This window comes from Berkeleyomyces rouxiae, assembly GCF_048999995.1.
Source record: "Berkeleyomyces rouxiae strain 22BRR77 chromosome Unknown BrBRR77_ptg000008l, whole genome shotgun sequence".
Taxonomy (NCBI): domain Eukaryota; kingdom Fungi; phylum Ascomycota; class Sordariomycetes; order Microascales; family Ceratocystidaceae; genus Berkeleyomyces; species Berkeleyomyces rouxiae.
In genome coordinates this window covers 461,143-487,668 of record NW_027396498.1, presented here as the reverse complement: position 1 = coordinate 487,668, position 26,526 = coordinate 461,143, and the positions used below count along the sequence as shown (strand labels likewise).

The 26,526-nt window shown below is 51.0% G+C and overlaps 8 protein-coding genes across 8 annotated transcripts; 1 reads left to right on the top strand and 7 right to left on the bottom strand.

The window, feature by feature from the left end:
- Nucleotides 1-299: 299 nt before the first annotated feature.
- On the bottom strand, nt 300-3,890 carry BROUX77_006278 (uncharacterized protein; the record flags this gene model as incomplete). The annotated part of the gene is made up of 1 exon (XM_073751245.1): nt 300-3,890. The coding sequence occupies one exon, from the start codon at nt 3,888-3,890 to the stop codon at nt 300-302; it is 3,591 nt and encodes a 1,196-aa protein (XP_073603347.1).
- Nucleotides 3,891-4,054: 164 nt separating this feature from the next.
- BROUX77_006277 (uncharacterized protein) lies at nt 4,055-5,221 on the bottom strand (the record flags this gene model as incomplete). Its single annotated transcript, XM_073751244.1, has 1 exon — nt 4,055-5,221. One exon carries the CDS (start codon nt 5,219-5,221, stop codon nt 4,055-4,057), a length of 1,167 nt encoding a protein of 388 aa, XP_073603346.1.
- Nucleotides 5,222-6,440: 1,219 nt separating this feature from the next.
- BROUX77_006276 (uncharacterized protein) lies at nt 6,441-7,703 on the top strand (the record flags this gene model as incomplete). Its single annotated transcript, XM_073751243.1, has 1 exon — nt 6,441-7,703. The coding sequence occupies one exon, from the start codon at nt 6,441-6,443 to the stop codon at nt 7,701-7,703; it is 1,263 nt and encodes a 420-aa protein (XP_073603345.1).
- Nucleotides 7,704-8,262: 559 nt separating this feature from the next.
- BROUX77_006275 (uncharacterized protein) lies at nt 8,263-9,564 on the bottom strand (the record flags this gene model as incomplete). Its single annotated transcript, XM_073751241.1, has 1 exon — nt 8,263-9,564. One exon carries the CDS (start codon nt 9,562-9,564, stop codon nt 8,263-8,265), a length of 1,302 nt encoding a protein of 433 aa, XP_073603344.1.
- Nucleotides 9,565-10,241: 677 nt separating this feature from the next.
- On the bottom strand, nt 10,242-14,177 carry BROUX77_006274 (uncharacterized protein; the record flags this gene model as incomplete). The annotated part of the gene is made up of 1 exon (XM_073751240.1): nt 10,242-14,177. One exon carries the CDS (start codon nt 14,175-14,177, stop codon nt 10,242-10,244), a length of 3,936 nt encoding a protein of 1,311 aa, XP_073603343.1.
- Nucleotides 14,178-14,233: 56 nt separating this feature from the next.
- On the bottom strand, nt 14,234-15,964 carry BROUX77_006273 (uncharacterized protein; the record flags this gene model as incomplete). The annotated part of the gene is made up of 1 exon (XM_073751239.1): nt 14,234-15,964. The coding sequence occupies one exon, from the start codon at nt 15,962-15,964 to the stop codon at nt 14,234-14,236; it is 1,731 nt and encodes a 576-aa protein (XP_073603342.1).
- Nucleotides 15,965-16,563: 599 nt separating this feature from the next.
- BROUX77_006272 (uncharacterized protein) lies at nt 16,564-18,585 on the bottom strand (the record flags this gene model as incomplete). Its single annotated transcript, XM_073751238.1, has 1 exon — nt 16,564-18,585. The coding sequence occupies one exon, from the start codon at nt 18,583-18,585 to the stop codon at nt 16,564-16,566; it is 2,022 nt and encodes a 673-aa protein (XP_073603341.1).
- Nucleotides 18,586-24,974: 6,389 nt separating this feature from the next.
- Nucleotides 24,975-25,724, bottom strand: BROUX77_006271 (uncharacterized protein; the record flags this gene model as incomplete). Its single annotated transcript, XM_073751237.1, has 1 exon — nt 24,975-25,724. One exon carries the CDS (start codon nt 25,722-25,724, stop codon nt 24,975-24,977), a length of 750 nt encoding a protein of 249 aa, XP_073603340.1.
- Nucleotides 25,725-26,526: the final 802 nt, after the last annotated feature.

Sequence of the window (26,526 nt, the reverse complement as noted above, 5' to 3'; positions counted from 1 at the left end):
AACAACCCCCACCTAAGCACGCAATGGCAATTGCAACAAGAAAACTCCGCAGCAGCAGAACAACGTCTATCAGAGCACCCGTGCTCAGCACATCCCACGACAACCTCATATCCGTTGATCAACTCACGATCTACACAGACCAACCTGTGCCATAAGCGCATCTTCATAGGTCGCCGACCTTCGGCGTTGTGGAAAAGAAGAGTGGGGTAGGTCTCATGCATAACCCTTAGCATGAGCAGTGTCAGGATGGCTATTCATGACAGTAGCCCCCCTTTTTATGACTGATTTCCACAGCAGTACTAAGATCGTCTGGCGTTAGGCATCCTCTTGTAGAATTCTGCAACCTTCTCAGGTGCATTGGCTAAATGGTCCAGAGGTTCCCAGGAGGGTCCATCATGTTCATAGCCCTCCCAAACTACTTGATATTGCAGAGGGCCACGCGAAGACACGCCTATAATTTCCTTGACCACAAATTCTTCCTCGCCATCTACTATGACGGGAGGAGGAGGAGGGTTTTTCTGGCCAGGAAGAGGATCCGACGCACATGGTTCCAGCAGACAAACGTGGAAGACGGGATGAACCTTCATAGTGGCAGGGAGTGCCAACTCGTAGGCATGCGAAGACACCTTCCGTAGAATCTTAAATGGGCCAAGCTTCTTGAAGTCCAACTTCTTTGAAGGACGAGTAGTTCGAATATTTCTACTCAAAAGCCACACTAAGTCCCCTTCTCGAAGGAGAGGGGCGGAAGATTTGTGTCGATTCGCGTACTCGGTCATCCGCTCACGGCTCCACGTAATTTCAGTCTTTAAAAACTGACAAATGTTGTCAAGCTCTTTAACAAAGTTCCGCAACGGGCCTTTTTCCACAGAGACTGGGAGCGACTCACGCCCACTTCTGGGGTGAAACCCGTGGTTCGCAAAGAAGGGCGTCAGCATAGTAGAACTGGACTCGGAGTCATTGTAAGAGAACTCCGCCAAGGGCAAAAGATCAGCCCAATTGTCCTGTCTATAGTTGGTGTAACCCCGCAGGTATTGCTCCAAAATAGAGTTCACACGCTCAGTCTGACCATCGGTCTGAGGGTGGAACGCAGTACTCAGATTTTGCTTTATGCCCAACAGTTTGGCTAAAGCCTTGGAAAAAGCCGACGTAAACAGACTACCCCTGTCGGACACAATGTCCAATGGCAGACCGTGGAGCCTATACACTGCTGACAAATAGAGCTTAGCAAAACCTGCAGCATCCAGCGAGGAATCGCAAGGTATAAAGTGAGCCATTTTGCTAAGCCTATCGATGACAACGAGAATCATGTCAAAAGAATTGGAGACCGGCAAGCCGGTGATAAAATCAAGGGACACAGATGTCCACCGAGCTTGCGGAATGGTCAGAGGTTTCAGTAGACCGTAGGGACTATGTCGCGCGGACTTGATCCGTTGGCAGACCTCACAATTTCGGATGTACCGGATGACATCACGACGCATCCCGGGCCACCAGTATTCCCGAACAAGAAGTTCAAAAGTGTTCTTTTGTCCAGGGTGTCCGCTAGGCATAATATCATGACAATTCTTCAATGCACGAACTCGTAGATCCTCGTTCGGCAAATATAGAAGGTCGTTGACAAACAAAAGACCGTCATTGTCAAGCCTGCAGACACTGAGGTCCACATCTGGAGGTTTGGTCGACTGGCCTCGAAGAGCAGAAATAACATCAAGAGCCCACTTGTCCGTGGATAGCGCGATTTTTACCTCGTCTACCAAAGACATGGTACCAATAAAATTTTCAGGGGGAATAATAGGAGCACACAGCTCTTTATCCTCCTCAGAAGAAGAAGAAACGAGGTCTTCGTAGCGTCTGGTCAGGGCATCAGCTCTAGAATTCAAGGAGCCAGGCCTATAAGTGATGACATAACGGTACTCGCTCAGTTCCATAGCCCACCTCGCTTGCCGTCTGTTCATGGCCGGAATTTGCTTAAGAACGGCTAAATTCCGATGGTCCGTCAATACCAGAACAGGTTTTTCCAGACTTTCAACCATGAATCGCCACGACTTTAGAGACTCCACAATGGCTAACAACTCCTTGTCACCTACGCCGTAGTTACACTGGGCAGGATTCATTTTTTGAGAGAAATAGGCCACGGGGTGTAGTAGAAGCCCCTTGTCAGTCGGGTGGTATTGAGACATGACGGCAGATATTACACGGTCAGACGCGTCTGTTTCAATAACAGTGTCCAACAGGTAATCAAAGTGCTTGAGGATAGGTTCAGAGCAGAAAAGGTCCTTCAGGGTGTGAAATGCTGCCTCACATTCAGAGGACCAGACAAAAGATTGCGTCTTTTTAGTCAACTCGAAGAGAGGTGTGCAGATTCTAGAGAAGTCACGGATGAACCTCCTATAGAAATTGGCAAAACCCAAAAAGGACTGGACTCCCTTAACAGTTCGGGGAGCCTCCCACTCACGGACAGCCGCAACTTTAGCGGGGTCCATCTTCAGAGCATCGGCTGAAATAACAAAGCCAACAAAGGTAGTTTCAGTCTTGTCGAATTCGCATTTTTCACCCTTGACAAACAGACTGGCCTGCGCTAATTTTAGCAGGACTTTGCGCACATGAACATCATGTTCCTCTTGGTTCAGAGAGAACACCAGGATATCATCCAAGTAACAGACACAGAATATGTCCAAATACTCCGACAAGACCTCGCTGACATATTTCTGACACGTGGCAGGAGCATTGGTGAGCCCAAACGGCATCACATTGTACTCAAAAATGCCATATCGAGTTCTGAAAGCTGTCTTGTATTCATCACCTTTCTTGATGCGAATCAAGTGGTACGCAGCTCTCAGATCCAGCTTTGTAAAAATGTTTCCCGTAGCCGCCGTGCGCAGTGATTCATTGATCCGAGGCAGAGGAGTTACGTCTTTGATGGTGATATCATTGACGGCTCGGAAATCAACACAGAATCGTAAACTGCCTGGCTTCCTAGCAAAAAGAATCGGGGAAGCCAGCGGCGAAGAGGAAGAGGAAATAAAGCCTTTAGCAAGCATGCCATCTAGATATTTTTTGACAGCCTGCAACTCGAGTGGAGTCATATCGTACAGCGGGGCCTTGGGGTATTTCGCATCGGGAACGAAGTTAATCGCATGATCAATGTCCCGGTGAGGTGGTAGTTGATCAGCACCTTCTCGAGAGAACAGAGGAAGTAGGTCATGGTATTTCTTCGGGATGCGTTCAAGGAGCCGTGCATGCTCTTGTTCCGGAGTTAGGTCCTCCTGATTGAGATAATCCAGGACTTCCTGAGCGGTGACACGATAAATCTGTAGTTTCTCAGCTTTGGCAAAGCGATGCAAAGCCTGAGACGACACCGTCACACAGGAACAAGACACAGCTGACGATTGTGCAATAAAAGAAGGAAGGGGTGAAGTGGCTGAAGCAGGAGCAGATCCCTCAATCTGACTGCCAGCGGTAGAAGCAATATTTTTGTCGTTTTTTGTATAAGAAAAATCAAACGAAGCGCCAGAATCAGTAGAAGCAGTCGAAACAGAAGAAGAAGAAGAAGAAGAATCAGAAGCTGCCACAGCATTGCCATCGGCGGTAGAAGTAACCGATATCTTGAGCGTATTGGAAGGCCAAGAAATTTCCGGGTTATGGGCGTCGAGCCAGCATTTCCCCAGGATGATGTGGTAGCCCCCAAGCTTCGTGATTTGAAAAACCAAAGTTTCTGAATAATTAGGAAAAGAGAGGGACAAAGGAACTTGGTGGGTCACTTTACCCGCAGCAGTTTCACTACCATCAACAACATGGAGCGACTCGGCTCTGGCCTTGAGAACAGTAGGAATCTGATGCCTTGCTATAAATTCAGAATCCACAAAACAAGTTGTTGATCCCGAATCCACCATAGCGTAGGCCTCAATAGAATTATTCACTGTCACAGGAATAACCAGAGGGGGAGAGTTACCATAATCGATAGCATTATCAAGAGAACAAGTGCTGATTCTCAAGAGACCCTCATCAGCAGCGTCAGGGCTAGCCAGGACCAGAGGGGAATGGGTCGGTAGCCCTTCTAGTTTTTTGACGCATCAGGCGCAGGGGCCGTCGAGGGAGCCCGGGTAGAAGTGGAGGGAGAAGGGACAGTAGCTGCGCGAAGAGCAAGGTTGTTTTTGGGGCAAGCCTTTAGCATGTGGTCCTTTGCGCCACACTTCCAACAAACACCCTTTGCCATTTTGCCGTCAGCAGTCTTACGGAAGGGTAGACCGTTGGCATCGGGACCTGCAGAGGTACCCTTAGCTGGCTTGGTGTTGGGGACAGCTTTTTGGGCGCCAGCATTTCTCGAACGAGAATCTTGCTGAAAGGGGACCACACCAGGAGGCGGTTGGATTTTCCCGTTGTTTCCCCGGGTTCGGTTGTTGATCGTATTGTCCAGCGTGTTGCAGAAATTAGCGAACTGATCAAGCGTTCCCTTAGGGGCAGGATAGGTGTTCCAAGCCAGAGCGTCCTGTATGTGGGGCTTGAGGCCTCGCTGAAATAGTGCAATGGTGAAATCAGCGTCGGCCCAACCGAGTTTCTTCAACAGCGTTGTAAAAGCAGAGTGATAGGCAGTACAAGTACCTGTCTGCTTTAAGTCGAAGATCTGCTGGGTCGCAGTCATGCGCCAGTCAGGGTCATCGAAAGCCTCAGCTAACGATTTCATAAAATCGTCGTACGTTTCAAAGTTCATGTGTCCAGTGGCCGGGTCCATCCGAGGCATGGCCCAATCCAGAGCGCCATCTCTAAGGTAGGAGAAGGCAGTCATCAGCTTGCGCTGCTCCGTGCGGTGGTGCTTGGGTGCAGCAGCAAATTTGACCGCAAGTTGCCTCTGGAACGCCTGGAAGCCTTGCTGATTGCCATCATAGGGCACGACATCAAGATGCTTGTCGGCCTCTTTCAACGGATCGGCATCCTCTTCCCGTTTGACTCGGGGAAGAGACTCAAGGGAGTTGAAGCGGGCTTCAGCGCCAGCCTGGAACGCAGCCCAGTAAACCTGAGCCGCATCAGGAACAGAGCCAACGGGGATGGGCGGGGCACCATCGTCGGTGCGCAGACCAGACATGTAAGCCGCCACAATAGCCATTTTGATCTCAGCACTGAACTCCCTAGGAAGGGCACCGAGATGCCAGTTCTCAGGAGTTCGGTCAGGAATCGACAGGAGGAACGTATTGAGATGCTCGATCATTTCGCGAGTGAGGGCCATTGCGAGTTGAAACGTAATAGAGAGGGAAAAATAAATGAGGAGAGAAAAAAGTGCCAAAGAGAGCCAAAGTTGTAATAGCGTCGGGTCTTCAAATGAAGCTTAACAAAATATTACGGATAGGGCCCGAAGAAAGGATTAGGGTTCCGGGTACAGCCAACGACTCGGGACAATGATAGGTTCCTGAGGTGGACAGTCGGGCCTGTGGAGGAAGACGTCAGTTAGACAGAGTGCTAAGACGTATGGTCGGTTGAGATGAAGAGGCAACACACAACTTAGATGGCTATTCTGAGAATAGAGCGGCACAAAGAGGAAGGAGGAGGAACAATCACACACTTCAAAGAAGAAGAAAGGTTGAACTGCAAAGAAAGCAAGAACAGAATGGTATAAAGAAGAAGAAGAAGGTAAGCAAGTGCATGTGATTGTTAAGCTTGGAGAACAAGAGTAAACCTGATCAACTCAGGGCAGGAGACGACGATATTTATGTTGTCGGCGCTCCTGACAAAACTCTGTCTTCCCAAGCTAGAAACAATCAACATCTAACTATGAACAAAAGATAAGTCTCGTGTAAACAAGACGTAACAGGTTCGTAACAATCGAACCAGATAACAACCCCCACCTAAGCACGCAATGGCAATTGCAACAAGAAAACTCCGCAGCAGCAGAACAACGTCTATCAGAGCACCCGTGCTCAGCACATCCCACGACAACCTCATATCCGTTGATCAACTCACGATCTACACAGACCAACCTGTGCCATAAGCGCATCTTCATAGGTCGCCGACCTTCGGCGTTGTGGAAAAGAAGAGTGGGGTAGGTCTCATGCATAACCCTTAGCATGAGCAGTGTCAGGATGGCTATTCATGACAATAACCGTATCATCATACGTCCTTGGAACATTAGCGTGACAAATGGAAGCGGGGTAAGGTGCCAGGCATAACCCTATGCAATGGCAATGGCAAGAATGGCTATTCATGACAACCAAGTTGGCTTATGTGGAGGTTTGGACTGGCCCGACCGCGTTAAGATTTTACACCTGAACTCCGCCATAAACTCGACACTTCAGGTATACCTCACAGTCAAAAACCTCCCCAACGACGACTACCCAAGATGGGTTGAGAAAGTAAAGAGAGTAGCGGGACGAGTGGAAGCGCTATCAGGATATAGTTCCAAGGACCCGTCGAAGACTTTGACGTGGTACAGCCAGAGGAAAGCAGAAACAATGTCCGCCAAAGTTGTAACCCCGAGCGTCGTGGACCAGCAACCGCACCCCGACAATGATGAAGAACACGTGACAATGAGTGTCAACGCCTTCCACACGCCGCTCCCGAGCAATGAATGCCAACGCACCCGTCCCGTCAAACCCCGTGCACCTTGGAGATCTGCAGATGAAAAAGAGAAAGCAAAGTCTGGCAACGCCTGTTTCCGTTGCCTTGCCACGGGCCACCGGTCTCTTGACTGCCCGAAGTTTGCCCCGAGTCGTCGACCAGCGAGAGTGAACCATACAACGATTCCAGAAGTTTCAGAGCCGATGGACGAGATTATCGAGAGTGTTCCACACGATGCGGACACAAGAGTAGACCCAGACGAATTTCGGCCCCTGAGTTTAAAGAAGAGAAGACGCAAGAAGAGAACCGGCACCAACATCGTCCATGCTGATGCAGTCAACCACATGCATTCCACACCGTTTTTGATCGAGACTTTCGTCAACAACTTCTTTTATTGTGACGCACTGCTCGACACTGGATGCTTGGTAACATCAGCATTTGACGAAGGTTTAGTCAAGCGACGGGGTCTCCAGCGTATCCCCGTGAAGAGAAGAGAGCTACTACTTGCAGAAAACGACACGAAGAAGAGATGGATTTCAGAAATTGCAGTGTGCGACATTGATATCGACGGTCGCAAAGAGAGAGTCTACGGTTACGTGATACCGAATTTAGCCTACGACATGATCCTGGGAAAGCCCTGGATGGAGAAGAACGACGTCGTGTACTCCGCGAAAGAGCGAATGATTACCTTCAAGGATCAAGGAGACCGACTTATTGTCCGAGAGAAAGGCTGGCGTGAAGCGCACGCTGGCGCCCCCAAAGCAAGCATGGTGATGGCAGCAGTTTTTGCCGCAGAGATTCGACGAGGAAGGAAGAGCAAACAGAAGCTACAAGTGTTTTCGGCCTCCATTCAAGACATCAACAAGGCCCTCGAAGTGAAAGCCCGCCTCACAAGAGAACAGATTTCCGAGAGACTCCCGCAGGAACTCAAGCATTTAGCACCGATTTTCCTAGACGATGGCGAAGGAGATTTACCGCCCAACCGACCAGGCATCGACCACGCTATAAAGATGAAGAAAGACGAACAAGGACGAGACAAAGAGGTCCCATGGGGCCCCCTGTACAACATGTCGAGAGATGAATTATTGGTTCTGCGCAAGACGCTCGCAGACCACTTAGACAAGGGATGGATTCGTCGCTGTGGTGCAGTGGTATAGCACCTGGCAAGGCTTTTCGGTTGGCTACCGAGAAGTCGTAGGTTCGATTCCTACCAGTGACGCCAATTTTCTACGAGCAGTCAACCTTAACTGGGGCACTTGGGGTTAGTGCTGCTCGTTGGAAATTCATACCAAAAGCTATTCATGTATTTCCTTTCTGTCATAACTTGGGGATTATATTTGTGGGATCTTAGATGTAACTGCCTCCCTGCCAGGGGATTGGAGTATATTATGTATAGTAGCTAGCTTGTTTGAGATTCCGTTAAACCTTGATTCGTGTATAGTATTAATATACACCTCGCCATAACCCTGCCAGGTTCCATGCGAGTAATGAATAAAAAAAAAAAAAAAAAAATTGGACGAGGGCAGATGGGCAGGATAGTAGCGTGGGCGCGGGTGGCGGTGCGCGGAGAGACGGTGGCAAGACACAGGCAACCGGAGTCGACGAAGGCAGAGGTAGAACAAGTTTTATTGAGAACAACATCTATATAGGTACCTCTAGCCCCCATTTCCTCCCGAGCGATCTTCTCTCCTTGGGGCTCTAGACGGCGACGTTCGCCTAGAGCTCTCCATTTCCCGACATGTCGCGGGACGCGGGCGTGGGCACAGGCAGGGGCAGAGCTGGGGTCGGCGCAGCAAGCTGGGGAAGGTTGGTGGAGCGGACAGGGACGGTAGTAGTGGGGACAAAGTTCAGTGGACAGTTCTGGCGCAGATGGCCAGTCTGGCGGCAGCGGAAGCAGGCGCGGTTGCGGCGGAGGCGCTCGCGCTCCTCGTCGGTCAGGGGCTGAAGGGCCGTGGCAGTGACAGTGGGAGTCCAATCCATAGCATCGGGGTGACGAGCAGCAGCCGACGGGGGAACGGAGGAAACAAAAGGGCCAGCAGGAGCAGGGGAAACAGGGTGGGCAGCGTACGGAGAGTAGGTCGTGTTATCAGTGAAAGCGGAGTAGTGGCCGCGGCGGGGACGAGGTAGGAATTGCTCAGCCTTGGAAGCGACGTTTTGCATGCAGTTGGTAAATTCAGGGTACGTCGCGGGGACGTTGACATAGACCATCGCTTGTCGGAGGGCAGGCGCCATGGCGGTTTGCAACTTCGAAATGCGGTTGCGGTCGCCAATGATGTTGGCGTCCTGGAGGACTTTTTCGAAGCGGGGCAGGAACAAGGCGAAGGGTTCAGAGGGTCCCTGGCGCATGTTGTCCAGGTGGAAGAGAGCACGGTCAGCAGCAAAGGGGTCGATGAATATGGAGTCCAAGTACTCCAGGAACTGGTGGGGCCCGGTGTCGTTCAGCAAGCCCTGCTCGAAGTACGCCACGACGAGGTTCTGGGCTTCTACCGTCATACGCGCAAAAAGGTACGCGTATTGCTTGCGGTGGTCACCGATTGACTCGCTGTCCAGTGCAAGCTTGGAGCGGGCACTCAGGGCCCAGACGCGGTAGGCAGAGCGTTGGCCGGAAAACAAGGCGATATCCGGGAGGGCACGCTTCCTCGGTTCGAGGTTTCTTTCCGTAGTTGCAACGGGCACGGGAGCAGCGGGGACAGCAGTGGGGACAGGGGACGCAGGGACGACGGCGGGAGCGGAAGTAGCGGTGGCAGCACGGGCAAAAGCTTGGAGATCGGCGATGGCCTGATCTCGTTTTTGTTGGCCACTGTTGAACTCGTCGCGCAATTGTTGTTGCGCGTGGTCGTGCTTCTCGTTGAGCTGCTGGATGGCTTGCAGCAGATCTTGAAGCGACGGGGCCGCCGGGGCTGGAACAGGGACAGTAGGATCGGACATGGCTGTCGGAGGAGGCTCAGAGTCGAAGAAGACGGTGTTGTTGGAAGTGGTGTCAGAGTCGGGGTCGGTGGTAGGTGCACAGTAGGGCATGTGACGGTGGAACAAAAGAGGAACAGAGAGAAACGATGTACAGGTGGCGGGTGGTAACGAGGAAAAGGTACGAAGACAGGGTAAAAGAAACGAGGACAGTGTAAACAAGGGTAGATCTGTTTCTATTGTAAGGCTTTACGGTCTAAAGGAGAACGCTTTTAGAACAGCAGAAATAAATTAAGAAACAGATAAAGAGAAAAGACTAATGTACAAGAAAACGGGCGGAAACAACACTATCTATATACGCGCGGTAGAGGTATGACGCGTACCCTTGACAACGACGGTGTGCACACGGGTTTGGCAGGCGGTGAGTAACGGCGGTGTGCAAGGCGGTGTGGACGGCGGTGTAAACGGCGGTGAGGGCGGAGCCTGAGCCTACCTCGATCCATAGATCGTTACAGTTACTGCTGCATCTGGTGACACCCAATGGTCCTTGACAAGTCTCATGATCCGAGATTTTAACCTGTCGTCGTCTTCGCCTTGAGGAATGTCTTTTTTTTTTTTTTTTTTATTCATTACTCGCATGGAACCTGATAGGGTTATGGCGAGGTGCAGTAAATCTACACATAGCAAGGTACAATAAAACAACATCCAAACTCCAGCAAAAATCAACGACAAAGGAAATACGTCGTGGTCGACACAGTAATTTGTCCAAAGACACAAGCACCAACTCCTCCTCACTCCTCAACTTCCTCCACTCTCCTCCCACCACTACTTTCTCTTCTCCCCACACCTTCTACCCAGGCCTTCGTGCAAAAACCCGTCTTGCGAACAAACTTCAGCAGCACCTCGGTTCCGTTATTCGTATTGAAGAGCGTCGGGAGATCTAGCGACTTAGGACTCAATGCCATGGCCATCTCTTGACGCTCTGCAGAAAATGCGGCGCAGTGCAGCAGCACATGCTCAACGCTCTCGCTTTCATGTTCTTGACAACGGCGGCACCGGTCCGAGTCCGTCTTCTTGATGAGCAGCAGGTAGGGCAACAAGTTGCCTTTACCCACCTTCATCTGGAAGTACGCCGAGGTTAGCCATCTTGGTCCGGAAACCTTGGGCGCCTTAGCACGGAGAACTGGATCACCACCGATGGTACGCAGGTAGTGCGAGCCGTGGGAGGGACCAGCGGCGGTGTCTCGCTCAAAAGCCCAGAGAGTCTCCCACTTGTCCATGGTAAACCTCCTAACCCTGGCGAAGACACTGCCCAGTGAGCTGAACTTGCGTTCATCATCACTCTCGAGAGCCTGGCGTGCAACCGCGTCTGCAATCTCGTTCCCCACTATGCCCATGTGCCCGGGACACCACATCACCGTGACTGGCGACGTGAATGTACCTAGGACGCGGCGGGCCTGCCACGCGAAGTGGCCGTGCTTGCGGAGCCGCGCAATGGCAGCTTGGCTGTCGACAAACACATAGCAGGGGCGAGCTTGCTTTGTTATTTTTTCTGTTTTGGCGAGGAGCGTGAGTGCCTCCACGATGGCGGCGCTCTCGCAGTCTGCAACCTCCACATCTTGCAGTCGATGACTGACTTTCGTTTTGATTTCACCGGTTTTGGTATCGACCACGCACGCTGCAAGCGAGCACCTGGAGCCTTCTTTGGAGCCGTCCGTATACACGGTGACGGCATCGTTCGGAAGTCTTGACAAGAACTGGGCATGCCTGACGGCAGCGTCCTCCTTGGGTCCAGGGTCGACGACGATGGAGATGCGGTCGGTCAGTGGCGGCTGCCAGGGACTATCCCACTCCTGTCGGCGACGTTCTCGTCTCCACATGCCTGCCACCAATGGCTTCAACTCGCGCATGATGCAGCCGAGTCGAGTCTTGACACTCATGTTATGCCCCAGGAGAGGCAGGTCTGAGTCATCGGGGGCAAGCTCGTCCTTGTCGGGTTGGGACGCAACACGGACGGGATGGTTGCGTTGGAGGCGGAGAGTGCGAGCGGCGTAGGCCATGCGTGCTTTGGCGAATCGAATAGAGGGGGGCGGGAGGCCGGCCTCGACTTCGACGGCGCGTGTTGGTGAACCGCGGAATGTACCTAGGATACGGGCGGCAGCTTGGCTTTGCAGTTTCTGGTATACCCTTTGCAGACTGAGCTGGGGTTTTGACGGGTCATACCAGAGAATTGATCCGTAATCGGCGACGGTACCCACACAGGAGATGTAGAGCTGACGGAGTGCCGCGATGGACAGTCCACGCGTGTTCGAAGCGAGCCGAAGCAAGCCGCGGAACGCGATCTCAGCCTTTTGGGTCCGTGCCTGGACGTGCTGTTTAAACGAAAGTCTGTTGTCGAAATGGAAACCTAGCCACTTGACCATCTTTTGGGGACGCACAGTGACATCACCTACTCGGACAGTTTGGGAGGCCCACTTTGCAGCATCGGTGTAGTGGATGAGCTCAGTTTTGCTCTCTTCAAACTCAATGCCGTAGTCACGAGCCTTGGCCCGCAGCTCCGTCACGAGTTCTTCGAGAAGCGCCGCTGAACGCCTCGGGCTTTTGGACGCCACGGTTACGCTGAAGTCGTCTATATACGACAGCTGAAGTTGTGGTGTGTCGCCGGCCACCCGAGCCACTATATGCCGAGCATACAACAGGAAGAGTAGAGGACTGATGGGGGAACCTTGGGGGATGCCGATGTTAACCGGGGTCATCGGAAACGGCTGACCCTCGATGTGCAGGCCGACAGTACGGTCCTGGAGGAACGAAGCAACCCATTTTCGGAACACCAGGGGAAGACCGAGCTCACGTAAGCTGCGCATCAAGCAGGGCTTTGACACGTGGTCGAAAGCGCCCTTGACGTCAAGGAAGAGAGTGCTTGGAACGAGCTTCATCTCCTTGACCTTCTGCAGGTGGCTGACGTATACGAGAGCGGCGTCCATGGCTGAACGCTGTTTGCGGCCTCCCAGTTGAGTGTCGTCTAGAAGCGAGCTGTCATGGCAATTAGCGAGGTACCCTAAGCGGGTCGCAAAGACTTTCTCGAGCACTTTGCCTAGACAGTTGAGCAGTGAGATGATGCGGTAGGACTTTACGACTGAATAATCAGCCTTTCCGTCTTTCGCGAGCACAATCCCAGTAGCTTGCTTCCAGAGTGTGGGGTGTATTCCGAGGCGAGACAGGGCTTTGTAGACGGAGAGAAAGGGCGCGGGATGGGCCTCAAAGGCGATCTGGATGATCTTGGCGTTCATGCCGTCGGGCCCGGGGGCCTTCTTGGCGTTGGCGGACATGATTGCCTCCTTGATCTCGTGGTCTGTAAGGTCAGGCCAGGGGTATATGCTTCGGTCGGTGTCGTTCGGGGGGGTGTCGTGGGGGGTGTCGTGATGGGGGTCGTGATGGGGGTCGTGTGTATCCGCAATGTCAGGTCGGGGGTCGACACCTGCGCTAGACGTAGCACCCAGTAGCGTCAGGAAAGCCTTTTCCTTCTCCTCGGGGGTATTGGCTAACCCGTCTGGCCCCTGGATGGGGGGGAAGTAACTCGCCGTAGCTGGCTTGGTGTATTTCCAGGCTGTGTAGACCTTTTCGTTGTCAGCGTCAGAAAGAAAGGTAGTCCAGTGAGTAGACTTAGCATCTTCGACAGCATGGGTGTACTTGTTGCGAATCGAATGAAACTCAACCAGCGACAGCCTGCCTCGTCTGTATCTTCTCTCTGCGCGCGATGCGGCCTGACGTTGTGATTGTAGCTCGGGCGTCCACCATGGCTTTGCGCGGGCACTGTGCCTCTTCACTGACATGCACCTCTGACAAGCAGATTGCAGGGCCTCGGAAAGCAGTCGCGCCATTGCGTCACCGTCTGCAGAAATCTCTGCCAGGGACAGCTGAAGCTCAAGGTCAGCCTGGCCAGCCAGCCATTCCTTGCGAAACAGCGACCAGTCGGCCGTCTTGGTGTTGAACGCCGGGTTACGTGTTAGGGTTTTGGGTGTGGTGGTGCTGACGTAATCAAAACTGATGGCCCGGTGATCGGAGCCCGTCTCCTGAAGATACCTCCAGTTCGTAAACAGGCCCGGTCGAGACCGCAGGGAAAATGCGAGGTCGATCACCGAGGTCGTGCTGCTGTTGACGTATGTGCCGCCGTTGCGTTCAACGTAGTCGTCGTCGACAATCAGGGTGGCATTCTGCGACATCAGCCAGTTAGCAAAAGAGTCAGCTCGTGGTTCGTGGGGATGCTCTCGCTGGGAATTCCACCAATGGTGATGGAGATTGAAGTCGCCGAGAAGCAAAGTACTGGTGTCAATATTGCGCGATAAAAGATTGGTGCGCTCAATGGTATAGGGGCGGGGTTGGGTCTCGGGGACAGGCTGCACAGTCAGCTGGCGTTCGTTGTAGACATTGAGAAGCGAAAACGGCTCCGACGCAAGGATGCGCAGGGTCTGAATATCACTCTCAGCATCGCCAAACTCGAACAGCACAGAAAACGGCAGGCCTTGGCGGACGTAGGTCAGGACCCGCGGGCGCAAAGGCATGGCCTCGAGATTCCTAACATTAAACGGCACAACCAGGGTGAAGCCCGGCTGCGTCAATGTTCTATACCCAGCTTTGAGTTTTATGGTATAAGGCTCCTGGATGCAGACAATGTCCGCCTTTCCGGTTGCAGCAGCCTCAAGTATTGTCTCATGAACAGCCTTCATTTTGTGCACGTTGTGCTGAAGGATGCGTAGACGTTGTCCGGCCGTAGGGCCCTCTTTCATAGGCGAGGGGGGCCGTCTGTCGTAGATTTGCGGTCAACGTAGGGCACTGCTGGGACAATAGCGCCGCCGACGTTGACGTTTTTGCCGACACACTTGTCGTAGTCAGCCTGGGTCAGGGCCTCGACGACCACCGAGCCAGCCTGCTTACCCTTGGCAGGGACCACAAGCCAGCGCAGCGAGTCGGAGATCTTGACGCCGTTGAAGTCCGCCATGTCCTTGGGCAGCTCCTTGAGACTGTCGAAACCGTCTTCAATCGGCACACCGTGGATGACAAAGCAGAGCTTTGACGACTTGTGGGTTCTGGAGCCGGGAGATGTGGCGCGCGTGAACTCGCAGGCGCCAAAGCAGGACAGCTCCTTGACCACGCGCTGCAGATTGGAGGTCATCAATCTGACGGCCTCACTGTCCACAGCGTGCAGCAAGATGTTGCCCGCCTTGGTGCGCTGGACCGCAGACACTGCAGTCTTGCCAAGAAGGCGGTTCACCGCGTCGCGCACGCGTCGCTGGGGCAGCGCGCTGGCTCTCGACTCGGGTGTGGTGACAATAACGACGGCCGTTTTCTCGCGAGGGGCAGTCGTGGTGGTCGTGGTGGTGGTCGTGTTGGGGGCGGGGGTCGTGGTTTTGTCGGCAGCCTTCTTCTGGGCGCGCTTGGCGACTACGGTCCACGTGTCGGGGGACTCAGTGGGCGCGTCGGCATCAGCCATAGCCGTGTCCGGGGCGGGAGGCGCGGCGGCGTCATCGGTAGTAGTAGTGGCGGTCGAGGTGGTGGTCGAGGTAGTGGTGTCGGGTGTGCTGGACTGGTCGCCAGCGGTGTCGATGACCATAGCATCAGCCTGGTCAGTGGCGGCGGTTGCGGCGGTTGCGGCGGTCGCAGCATTTTTTTTGGCCTTTTTGCCGCGGCGTCTGCGCTTATTGGCCTTAGGCGCAGGGGTGGCGTTTTTTTTGCTGGCACAGGGCTCACTGCCCAGGACAGAAGGCGCGGCTGGCACCTCAGGTGTCTGCGTCGCAGCCTCGCTGTACGCAGCCACGGCTTCAGCCTCGTGTGCTGGCTTGGGGCGGGCAGCCTTTGAGACTTCCATCTCAACCAGCGTCTTGTGGTCGTGGCGCGACATTACGACGAGCCCGCACTCGTTGCCAAACTGGCGCAGGATGCGCATCAGCTGGGCCTCGGAGGCTGACTCCTTGAGTCGTTCTAGAACAAGGAAGACCTCGTTCATGATGGCGGCGTTCTGCTCGTCGCGCCGGCGCTTGCGCTCCAACATGAGAGCAATCTCTCGGGCGCGCTTCGCCGGAATCGTCTGGTCGTTGTTGTTGTTGTTGGTGTTGTTGGTGTTGTTGGTGTCGTTCTCATCGCGCTGAGCCTGGCTGAACACGAACAGGTTCCCATCCAGTGCATTAGGCGTCGGCGTTGTCGCGTCCGAGTCGCGCGAGTCGGGTGTCGAGGGAATCTCAACCACCGGCGCATCTTCAACACCTGCATCGACTTTCATCGATGAGGTGACGGGCGCAGGCTGCGACGGTGAACGCAGCAGCTCGTCGTCGTCGGAACGCGGTTCCTGGCTCGCCATCTGGGCAAAACTCAGCCCCAGGCGCGTCGTGCGGCGCGTTTCATCGCGCGCGGTCGGTTTCTTGTCTATTTTGTTCGATGCACTGCTCGAACTAGTCTTAGAATCAATTGAGCTGTTGCTCAGAGTCGTTTTGGTGAGTTTTTCTGTCGATTTGGCCATTTTTGATGCAGGTGTATATCTGTTGGCCTTGTGCTTAGATCGTGAGTTGATCAACGGATATGAGGTTGTCGTGGGATGTGCTGAGCACGGGTGCTCTGATAGACGTTGTTCTGCTGCTGCAGAGTTTTCTTGTTGCAATTGCCATTGCGTGCTTAGGTGGGGGTTGTTATCTGGTTCGATTGTTACGAACCTGTTACGTCTTGTTTACACGAGACTTATCTTTTGTTCGTAGTTAGATGTTGATTGTTTCTAGCTTGGGAAGACAGAGTTTTGTCAGGAGCGCCGACAACATAAATATCGTCGTCTCCTGCCCTGAGTTGATCAGGTTTACTCTTGTTCTCCAAGCTTAACAATCACATGCACTTGCTTACCTTCTTCTTCTTCTTTATACCATTCTGTTCTTGCTTTCTTTGCAGTTCAACCTTTCTTCTTCTTTGAAGTGTGTGATTGTCCCTCCTCCTTCCTCTTTGTGCCGCTCTATTCTCAGAATAGCCATCTAAGTTGTGTGTTGCCTCTTCATCTCAACCGACCATACGTCTTAGCACTCTGTCTAACTGACGTCTTCCTCCACAGGCCCGACTGTCCACCTCAGGAACCTATCATTGTCCCGAGTCGTTGGCTGTACCCGGAACCCTAATCCTTTCTTCGGGCCCTATCCGTAATAGGAACGCAGTACTCAGATTTTGCTTTATGCCCAACAGTTTGGCTAAAGCCTTGGAAAAAGCCGACGTAAACAGACTACCCCTGTCGGACACAATGTCCAATGGCAGACCGTGGAGCCTATACACTGCTGACAAATAGAGCTTAGCAAAACCTGCAGCATCCAGCGAGGAATCGCAAGGTATAAAGTGAGCCATTTTGCTAAGCCTATCGACGACAACGAGAATCATGTCAAAAGAATTGGAGACCGGCAAGCCGGTGATAAAATCAAGGGACACAGATGTCCACCGAGCTTGCGGAATGGTCAGAGGTTTCAGTAGACCGTAGGGACTATGTCGCGCGGACTTGATCCGTTGGCAGACCTCACAATTTCGGATGTACCGGATGACATCACGACGCATCCCGGGCCACCAGTATTCCCGAACAAGAAGTTCAAAAGTGTTCTTTTGTCCAGGGTGTCCGCTAGGCATAATATCATGACAATTCTTCAATGCACGAACTCGTAGATCCTCGTTCGGCAAATATAGAAGGTCGTTGACAAACAAAAGACCGTCATTGTCAAGCCTGCAGACACTGAGGTCCACATCTGGAGGTTTGGTCGACTGGCCTCGAAGAGCAGAAATAACATCAAGAGCCCACTTGTCCGTGGATAGCGCGATTTTTACCTCGTCTACCAAAGACATGGTACCAATAAAATTTTCAGGGGGAATAATAGGAGCACACAGCTCTTTATCCTCCTCAGAAGAAGAAGAAACGAGGTCTTCGTAGCGTCTGGTCAGGGCATCAGCTCTAGAATTCAAGGAGCCAGGCCTATAAGTGATGACATAACGGTACTCGCTCAGTTCCATAGCCCACCTCGCTTGCCGTCTGTTCATGGCCGGAATTTGCTTAAGAACGGCTAAATTCCGATGGTCCGTCAATACCAGAACAGGTTTTTCCAGACTTTCAACCATGAATCGCCACGACTTTAGAGACTCCACAATGGCTAACAACTCCTTGTCACCTACGCCGTAGTTACACTGGGCAGGATTCATTTTTTGAGAGAAATAGGCCACGGGGTGTAGTAGAAGCCCCTTGTCAGTCGGGTGGTATTGAGACATGACGGCAGATATTACACGGTCAGACGCGTCTGTTTCAATAACAGTGTCCAACAGGTAATCAAAGTGCTTGAGGATAGGTTCAGAGCAGAAAAGGTCCTTCAGGGTGTGAAATGCTGCCTCACATTCAGAGGACCAGACAAAAGATTGCGTCTTTTTAGTCAACTCGAAGAGAGGTGTGCAGATTCTAGAGAAGTCACGGATGAACCTCCTATAGAAATTGGCAAAACCCAAAAAGGACTGGACTCCCTTAACAGTTCGGGGAGCCTCCCACTCACGGACAGCCGCAACTTTAGCGGGGTCCATCTTCAGAGCATCGGCTGAAATAACAAAGCCAACAAAGGTAGTTTCAGTCTTGTCGAATTCGCATTTTTCACCCTTGACAAACAGACTGGCCTGCGCTAATTTTAGCAGGACTTTGCGCACATGAACATCATGTTCCTCTTGGTTCAGAGAGAACACCAGGATATCATCCAAGTAACAGACACAGAATATGTCCAAATACTCCGACAAGACCTCGCTGACATATTTCTGACACGTGGCAGGAGCATTGGTGAGCCCAAACGGCATCACATTGTACTCAAAAATGCCATATCGAGTTCTGAAAGCTGTCTTGTATTCATCACCTTTCTTGATGCGAATCAAGTGGTACGCGGCTCTCAGATCCAGCTTTGTAAAAATGTTTCCCGTAGCCGCCGTGCGCAGTGATTCATTGATCCGAGGCAGAGGAGTTACGTCTTTGATGGTGATATCATTGACGGCTCGGAAATCAACACAGAATCGTAAACTGCCTGGCTTCCTAGCAAAAAGAATCGGGGAAGCCAGCGGCGAAGAGGAAGAGGAAATAAAGCCTTTAGCAAGCATGCCATCTAGATATTTTTTGACAGCCTGCAACTCGAGTGGAGTCATATCGTACAGCGGGGCCTTGGGGTATTTCGCATCGGGAACGAAGTTAATCGCATGATCAATGTCCCGGTGAGGTGGTAGTTGATCAGCACCTTCTCGAGAGAACAGAGGAAGTAGGTCATGGTATTTCTTCGGGATGCGTTCAAGGAGCCGTGCATGCTCTTGTTCCGGAGTTAGGTCCTCCTGATTGAGATAATCCAGGACTTCCTGAGCGGTGACACGATAAATCTGTAGTTTCTCAGCTTTGGCAAAGCGATGCAAAGCCTGAGACGTCGCTGTGGTGCAGTGGTATAGCACCTGGCAAGGCTTTTCGGTTGGCTACCGAGAAGTCGTAGGTTCGATTCCTACCAGTGACGCCAATTTTCTACGAGCAGTCAACCTTAACTGGGGCACTTGGGGTTAGTGCTGCTCGTTGGAAATTCATACCAAAAACTATTCATGTATTTCCTTTCTGTCATAACTTGGGGATTATATTTGTGGGATCTTAGATGTAACTGCCTCCCTGCCAGGGGATTGGAGTATATTATGTGTAGTAGCTAGCTTGTTTGAGATTCCGTTAAACCTTGATTCGTGTATAGTATTAATATACACCTCGCCATAACCCTGTCAGGTTCCATGCGAGTAATGAATAAAAAAAAAAAAAAAAAAAAAGCCTGAGACGACACCGTCACACAGGAACAAGACACAGCTGACGATTGTGCAATAAAAGAAGGAAGGGGTGAAGTGGCTGAAGCAGGAGCAGATCCCTCAATCTGACTGCCAGCGGTAGAAGCAATATTTTTGTCGTTTTTTGTATAAGAAAAATCAAACGAAGCGCCAGAATCAGTAGAAGCAGTCGAAACAGAAGAAGAAGAAGAAGAAGAATCAGAAGCTGCCACAGCATTGCCATCGGCGGTAGAAGTAACCGATATCTTGAGCGTATTGGAAGGCCAAGAAATTTCCGGGTTATGGGCGTCGAGCCAGCATTTCCCCAGGATGATGTGGTAGCCCCCAAGCTTCGTGATTTGAAAAACCAAAGTTTCTGAATAATTAGGAAAAGAGAGGGACAAAGGAACTTGGTGGGTCACTTTACCCGCAGCAGTTTCACTACCATCAACAACATGGAGCGACTCGGCTCTGGCCTTGAGAACAGTAGGAATCTGATGCCTTGCTATAAATTCAGAATCCACAAAACAAGTTGTTGATCCCGAATCCACCATAGCGTAGGCCTCAATGGAATTATTCACTGTCACAGGAATAACCAGAGGGGGAGAGTTACCATAATCGATAGCATTATCAAGAGAACAAGTGCTGATTCTCAAGAGACCCTCATCAGCAGCGTCAGGGCTAGCCAGGACCAGAGGGGAATGGGTCGGTAGCCCTTCTAGTTTTTTGACGCATCAGGCGCAGGGGCCGTCGAGGGAGCCCGGGTAGAAGTGGAGGGAGAAGGGACAGTAACTGCGCGAAGAGCAAGGTTGTTTTTGGGGCAAGCCTTTAGCATGTGGTCCTTTGCGCCACACTTCCAACAAACACCCTTTGCCATTTTGCCGTCAGCAGTCTTACGGAAGGGTAGACCGTTGGCATCGGGACCTGCAGAGGTACCCTTAGCTGGCTTGGTGTTGGGGACAGCTTTTTGGGCGCCAGCATTTCTCGAACGAGAATCTTGCTGAAAGGGGACCACACCAGGAGGCGGTTGGATTTTCCCGTTGTTTCCCCGGGTTCGGTTGTTGATCGTATTGTCCAGCGTGTTGCAGAAATTAGCGAACTGATCAAGCGTTCCCTTAGGGGCAGGATAGGTGTTCCAAGCCAGAGCGTCCTGTATGTGGGGCTTGAGGCCTCGCTGAAATAGTGCAATGGTGAAATCAGCGTCGGCCCAACCGAGTTTCTTCAACAGCGTTGTAAAAGCAGAGTGATAGGCAGTACAAGTATGTCATGAATAGCCATTCTTGCCATTGCCATTGCATAGGGTTATGCCTGGCACCTTACCCCGCTTCCGTTGTGTCACGCTAATGTTCCAAGGACGTATGATGATACGGTTATACCACTTGGTGGTCTGTGTAACCTTGAGGTGTCACTCCGGTTTATCTACTCGGGTGTGGCCGGCTTGCACACTATAGATCATCGCTATTAGGTAACTCGGTACTCTGCAGTTGATGCAGCTTATTCTGAGTTGACTGCTATTCTCGTTCCTTTTGTGTCAACAGCGTTTGAGCGTGGGGCCCACACCTGTTAGGCCGATATCGCTGTAACGCGACATATCGTTGCCTGGGTGTCTTGAGGGATTTTCAGTTCTGCTGCTGCCGTGTTGGTTTATCTCGTGAACTAACATCCGGTTTGATAGTAGCGTCTGGTAACGTTGAGTTACGTATGTCCCCACTTTCGGTTATCTGTGATTTGGTTCTAGCTTGGGAAGATCTCTGTTGTCAGAATCTGCAACGCCTTAAATAGCGTTGCCTTCTGCCCTGTGTGATCAGGTTAACTCTTGCTCCCCAAGCTTAACAATCACATACACCCCTTTTGCCATTCTTCTTTGTATACTAGTTTATAGTATCACTTCTTCGATAGTACCTTCTTCTTTAGTACTATATCTTTAATTATCACTTGTTTCTTGATAGCCTTCATTGCATCAGTACCTTCTGTCGTCTTCGTTACCTCAGTGTTCCTGTGATTGTTTATTCCCTTCCGTGTGTTATAAGATCAATTAGTTGAGTGTGCCTCTTTACCTCAAACCGACCATACGACCTAGAGAGTTCTATCCTCTCCTCCCGGCCGTATATCCGCGCAGGCCTGACTGTCCACCTCTGGAACCTATCATTGTCCTGAGTCGTTGGCTTTCTAGAACCCTAATGGTTTCCTTGGGCCCTATCCGTAATATTTTGTTAAGCTTCATTTAAAGACTCACACATTCTTCCAACTCTTTGTTATTCTTTAGCACACCTTATTCTTCTTTTCGTTCCGGCTCTCGACTACGGCCGATATCCCGTCTTCCTATGATCATACTAGCGCTGCTGTTGTTACACAACCTTCTTCGTCCGCTAGTCATAACTCGGCTCTTTCTGGTTCTTAGTTGATTCCATTTCTCAATCTACTTCTCTTCTTCTGTGGACAGTCAGTTGATGGCACTGTCTCTGTCCCAGCTCCTTTAATTTCGTTGAAGCACTTTGTTCCTCTAGGCTAATGTCGTCTCAAGCTTTGCGTTCCACTGCAAGCAATGAGAACCGGCGGGCTCACCGCACTACCGCTGAGCAGGTTCTCGATCCTGTTGATCAGGATGACCTACGGCTAGAACAAGTGCACAAGCGATATCCCGAATGCAGTTCGGACAGTTATTATGATTTGCGTCCGGTGTTCTTGCGGGATGGTGTACCTTCAACCACCTCTTGTCAAGACGCAGGTCATGCTGTTAATCTTGTCTCGACTGCCGAACATATCAATACTCTTCCGTCTGATGATGCACATCTAAATTTGCAACTTGTCAAGCAAAACCTGGATGGCATGCTCACACGTGGCTTCATTGCCCCTACTTCTTCAGTGTTGGCTTCTCCGATTCTTTGTCCTCGGGAACCAGGCAGTGTACGATCTTCTGTTGATTTACGGGCGGTCAACTACCTTATTTTATAAGCTGTTCATTTGGTCCCGCATCAACCAGTCGTTACAACTTGCCACATCTGAACGGGGGTTTCCAGAAAGCCATGTCTACCAGCTATGCACCTTTTGGCTTGCAGCAATGATGTTGCCAACTCCCAGATTACTTTGAGTTACAACATGGTACCTGAGTGTATAAAGTGTTGTTGTTGAGTTTACTCACACACCTGCCATTGTGCCAAAGCATGTTATTGAGTTCTTGTGGGATTTCTTGGACAGTTTATGTCTGTTTTTAGACCTCTGTGTCTGTATTTCTTGGCCTTTGTCTTGCCTAATTGTTTTGACTCCTGTTGGGTCTATTTATATGATATCAGCAGCTAGTGTCTGTTCTTTGCTGAGCTCGTTGGTTCTACGAACAGCTCGTGTCTGTTCTTTGGGTTGACACCTCTTAATGCCTCTTCCTTGTGACACCGTGTGTCCATCGGCGACTGCTTTTTTTGTGTCTCTTCTTTGACCACTATGGTGCTTGCGTTTGACCCCTGCTGGGTTATAATTGCCGACAGCTCGTGTCTGTCCGGGTATTGATAGTTTATATCTACTCGCTTTGCTGACAGCCCGTGTCTGTCTGGGTATTGACAGTTGCTGTCTACTCGCGTTGTTAACAGCTCGCTTCTGTCCCACTTCTTGACAGTTATGTCTAGTCTTCGTGCCACAGTTGTGTCTAATGCGTTAGGCCACTGTTCGGACTATTTTCTTTCGGCTGTTGTTGTGTCTACTTACGACCACTATACGTCTACTTCTTGTGACATGTTCTGTGTCCTCTACTTTGGACAGCTCTCTTGCCTGTTACTTTCTTCGACTCTGTTACGTCTACTTGCGACTACTCTATGTCTCCTTTCTGCGACCTCTTTGTGTCTTCACTTGGGCCTACTCTCTGCCTCTCTCTTTTGGACAATATCTTGTTGTTTTTCTTCTCGTTAAAAGAAACACGATGTCCCTCTTCGAAGTCCTGCCTATGGTGGTGCAGGCCAGTCTTGTATCTTGTGCTGAAATACTGCCAAGTTTGACAAGCTGACTTTACCAATTTCTTGTTTTCCCCTTTCACCAATACTCTTTACGGATCCTGCACGTCTTTGTTTCCATGCTGTCTGTTGTCATATACCAATTACCCGATCGATGATGAGTCCCCATTACACATGTTAGTCTATTCTCCCACAACCGGAATCGTGTTCGTTTACATCCATCGAACCATGTCCCAGGGGGTTCTTAGCTATTGTGGAGGCGATTATGTCGCGGCGATTGATGATTGTGCCAACTGAGTAGCCACTCTGGTGTACACTTGTTACCAGAACTTGGTAGTTCTCAGGGGACCTTCTGCATCTTGCAGGCAACAGATTTATGGGCTATGGAACTGAGCGATTGTTGTTTGTTATAACCTACAGGCCTGGCTCTTACTTCTATGACCAATGCCATAACTAGGGAGGACAACAAGGTTGAAAAACCTTTGCCTTTGCGGGTACTGAGCTGCGTTCTCAACTTATTCCCACTTAAGATCCTTGGTGCTGCCCCTCGGTTGATGAGGTTGCCTTTCGTTATTCCCATTCTTTTTTACCTTCCTCTTGTCTGTGGACACGAGGCCCTTACGAAGTTGTCGTTGCACTTCAAGGCCTTGTTTTATGTTGATCAGATGTACAAGCTTTCATGCTAGGGATTCCGTTGATCCCCTATACGTCACGATGTTGTTGGTGCATCGAGATCTACAATTCTTGCCTGCGGAGTCATGCTGTGTCTAGACCCGTATGGTTGGCTTATTCCTTCTGTTCCGATTCTGCAAAGCCCGGTGGACTTCCGTGTCCCTAGATGCCCGGCTTCCTTTTGCGAATTCTCCGACTTGATTCTAGTCTAGGATGTGGCGATCTTAGTACTGCTGTGGAAATCAGTCATTTAAAAGGAGCATACTGTCATGAATAGCCATTCTTGCCATTGCCATTGCATAGGGTTATGCCTGGCACCTTACCCCGCTTCCGTTGTGTCACGCTAATGTTCCAAGGACGTATGATGATACGGTTATACCACTTGGTGGTCTGTGTAACCTTGAGGTGTCACTCCGGTTTATCTACTCGGGTGTGGCCGGCTTGCACACTATAGATCATCGCTATTAGGTAACTCGGTACTCTGCAGTTGATGCAGCTTATTCTGAGTTGACTGCTATTCTCGTTCCTTTTGTGTCAACAGCGTTTGAGCGTGGGGCCCACACCTGTTAGGCCGATATCGCTGTAACGCGACATATCGTTGCCTGGGTGTCTTGAGGGATTTTCAGTTCTGCTGCTGCCGTGTTGGTTTATCTCGTGAACTAACATCCGGTTTGATAGTAGCGTCTGGTAACGTTGAGTTACGTATGTCCCCACTTTCGGTTATCTGTGATTTGGTTCTAGCTTGGGAAGATCTCTGTTGTCAGAATCTGCAACGCCTTAAATAGCGTTGCCTTCTGCCCTGTGTGATCAGGTTAACTCTTGCTCCCCAAGCTTAACAATCACATACACCCCTTTTGCCATTCTTCTTTGTATACTAGTTTATAGTATCACTTCTTCGATAGTACCTTCTTCTTTAGTACTATATCTTTAATTATCACTTGTTTCTTGATAGCCTTCATTGCATCAGTACCTTCTGTCGTCTTCGTTACCTCAGTGTTCCTGTGATTGTTTATTCCCTTCCGTGTGTTATAAGATCAATTAGTTGAGTGTGCCTCTTTACCTCAAACCGACCATACGACCTAGAGAGTTCTATCCTCTCCTCCCGGCCGTATATCCGCGCAGGCCTGACTGTCCACCTCTGGAACCTATCATTGTCCTGAGTCGTTGGCTTTCTAGAACCCTAATGGTTTCCTTGGGCCCTATCCGTAATAAAGTACCTGTCTGCTTTAAGTCGAAGATCTGCTGGGTCGCAGTCATGCGCCAGTCAGGGTCATCGAAAGCCTCAGCTAACGATTTCATAAAATCGTCGTACGTTTCAAAGTTCATGTGTCCAGTGGCCGGGTCCATCCGAGGCATGGCCCAATCCAGAGCGCCATCTCTAAGGTAGGAGAAGGCAGTCATCAGCTTGCGCTGCTCCGTGCGGTGGTGCTTGGGTGCAGCAGCAAATTTGACCGCAAGTTGCCTCTGGAACGCCTGGAAGCCTTGCTGATTGCCATCATAGGGCACGACATCAAGATGCTTGTCGGCCTCTTTCAACGGATCGGCATCCTCTTCCCGTTTGACTCGGGGAAGAGACTCAAGGGAGTTGAAGCGGGCTTCAGCGCCAGCCTGGAACGCAGCCCAGTAAACCTGAGCCGCATCAGGAACAGAGCCAACGGGGATGGGCGGGGCACCATCGTCGGTGCGCAGACCAGACATGTAAGCCGCCACAATAGCCATTTTGATCTCAGCACTGAACTCCCTAGGAAGGGCACCGAGATGCCAGTTCTCAGGAGTTCGGTCAGGAATCGACAGGAGGAACGTATTGAGATGCTCGATCATTTCGCGAGTGAGGGCCATTGCGAGTTGAAACGTAATAGAGAGGGAAAAATAAATGAGGAGAGAAAAAAGTGCCAAAGAGAGCCAAAGTTGTAATAGCGTCGGGTCTTCAAATGAAGCTTAACAAAATATTACGGATAGGGCCCGAAGAAAGGATTAGGGTTCCGGGTACAGCCAACGACTCGGGACAATGATAGGTTCCTGAGGTGGACAGTCGGGCCTGTGGAGGAAGACGTCAGTTAGACAGAGTGCTAAGACGTATGGTCGGTTGAGATGAAGAGGCAACACACAACTTAGATGGCTATTCTGAGAATAGAGCGGCACAAAGAGGAAGGAGGAGGAACAATCACACACTTCAAAGAAGAAGAAAGGTTGAACTGCAAAGAAAGCAAGAACAGAATGGTATAAAGAAGAAGAAGAAGGTAAGCAAGTGCATGTGATTGTTAAGCTTGGAGAACAAGAGTAAACCTGATCAACTCAGGGCAGGAGACGACGATATTTATGTTGTCGGCGCTCCTGACAAAACTCTGTCTTCCCAAGCTAGAAACAATCAACATCTAACTACGAACAAAAGATAAGTCTCGTGTAAACAAGACGTAACAGGTTCGTAACAATCGAACCAGATAACAACCCCCACCTAAGCACGCAATGGCAATTGCAACAAGAAAACTCCGCAGCAGCAGAACAACGTCTATCAGAGCACCCGTGCTCAGCACATCCCACGACAACCTCATATCCGTTGATCAACTCACGATCTACACAGACCAACCTGTGCCATAAGCGCATCTTCATAGGTCGCCGACCTTCGGCGTTGTGGAAAAGA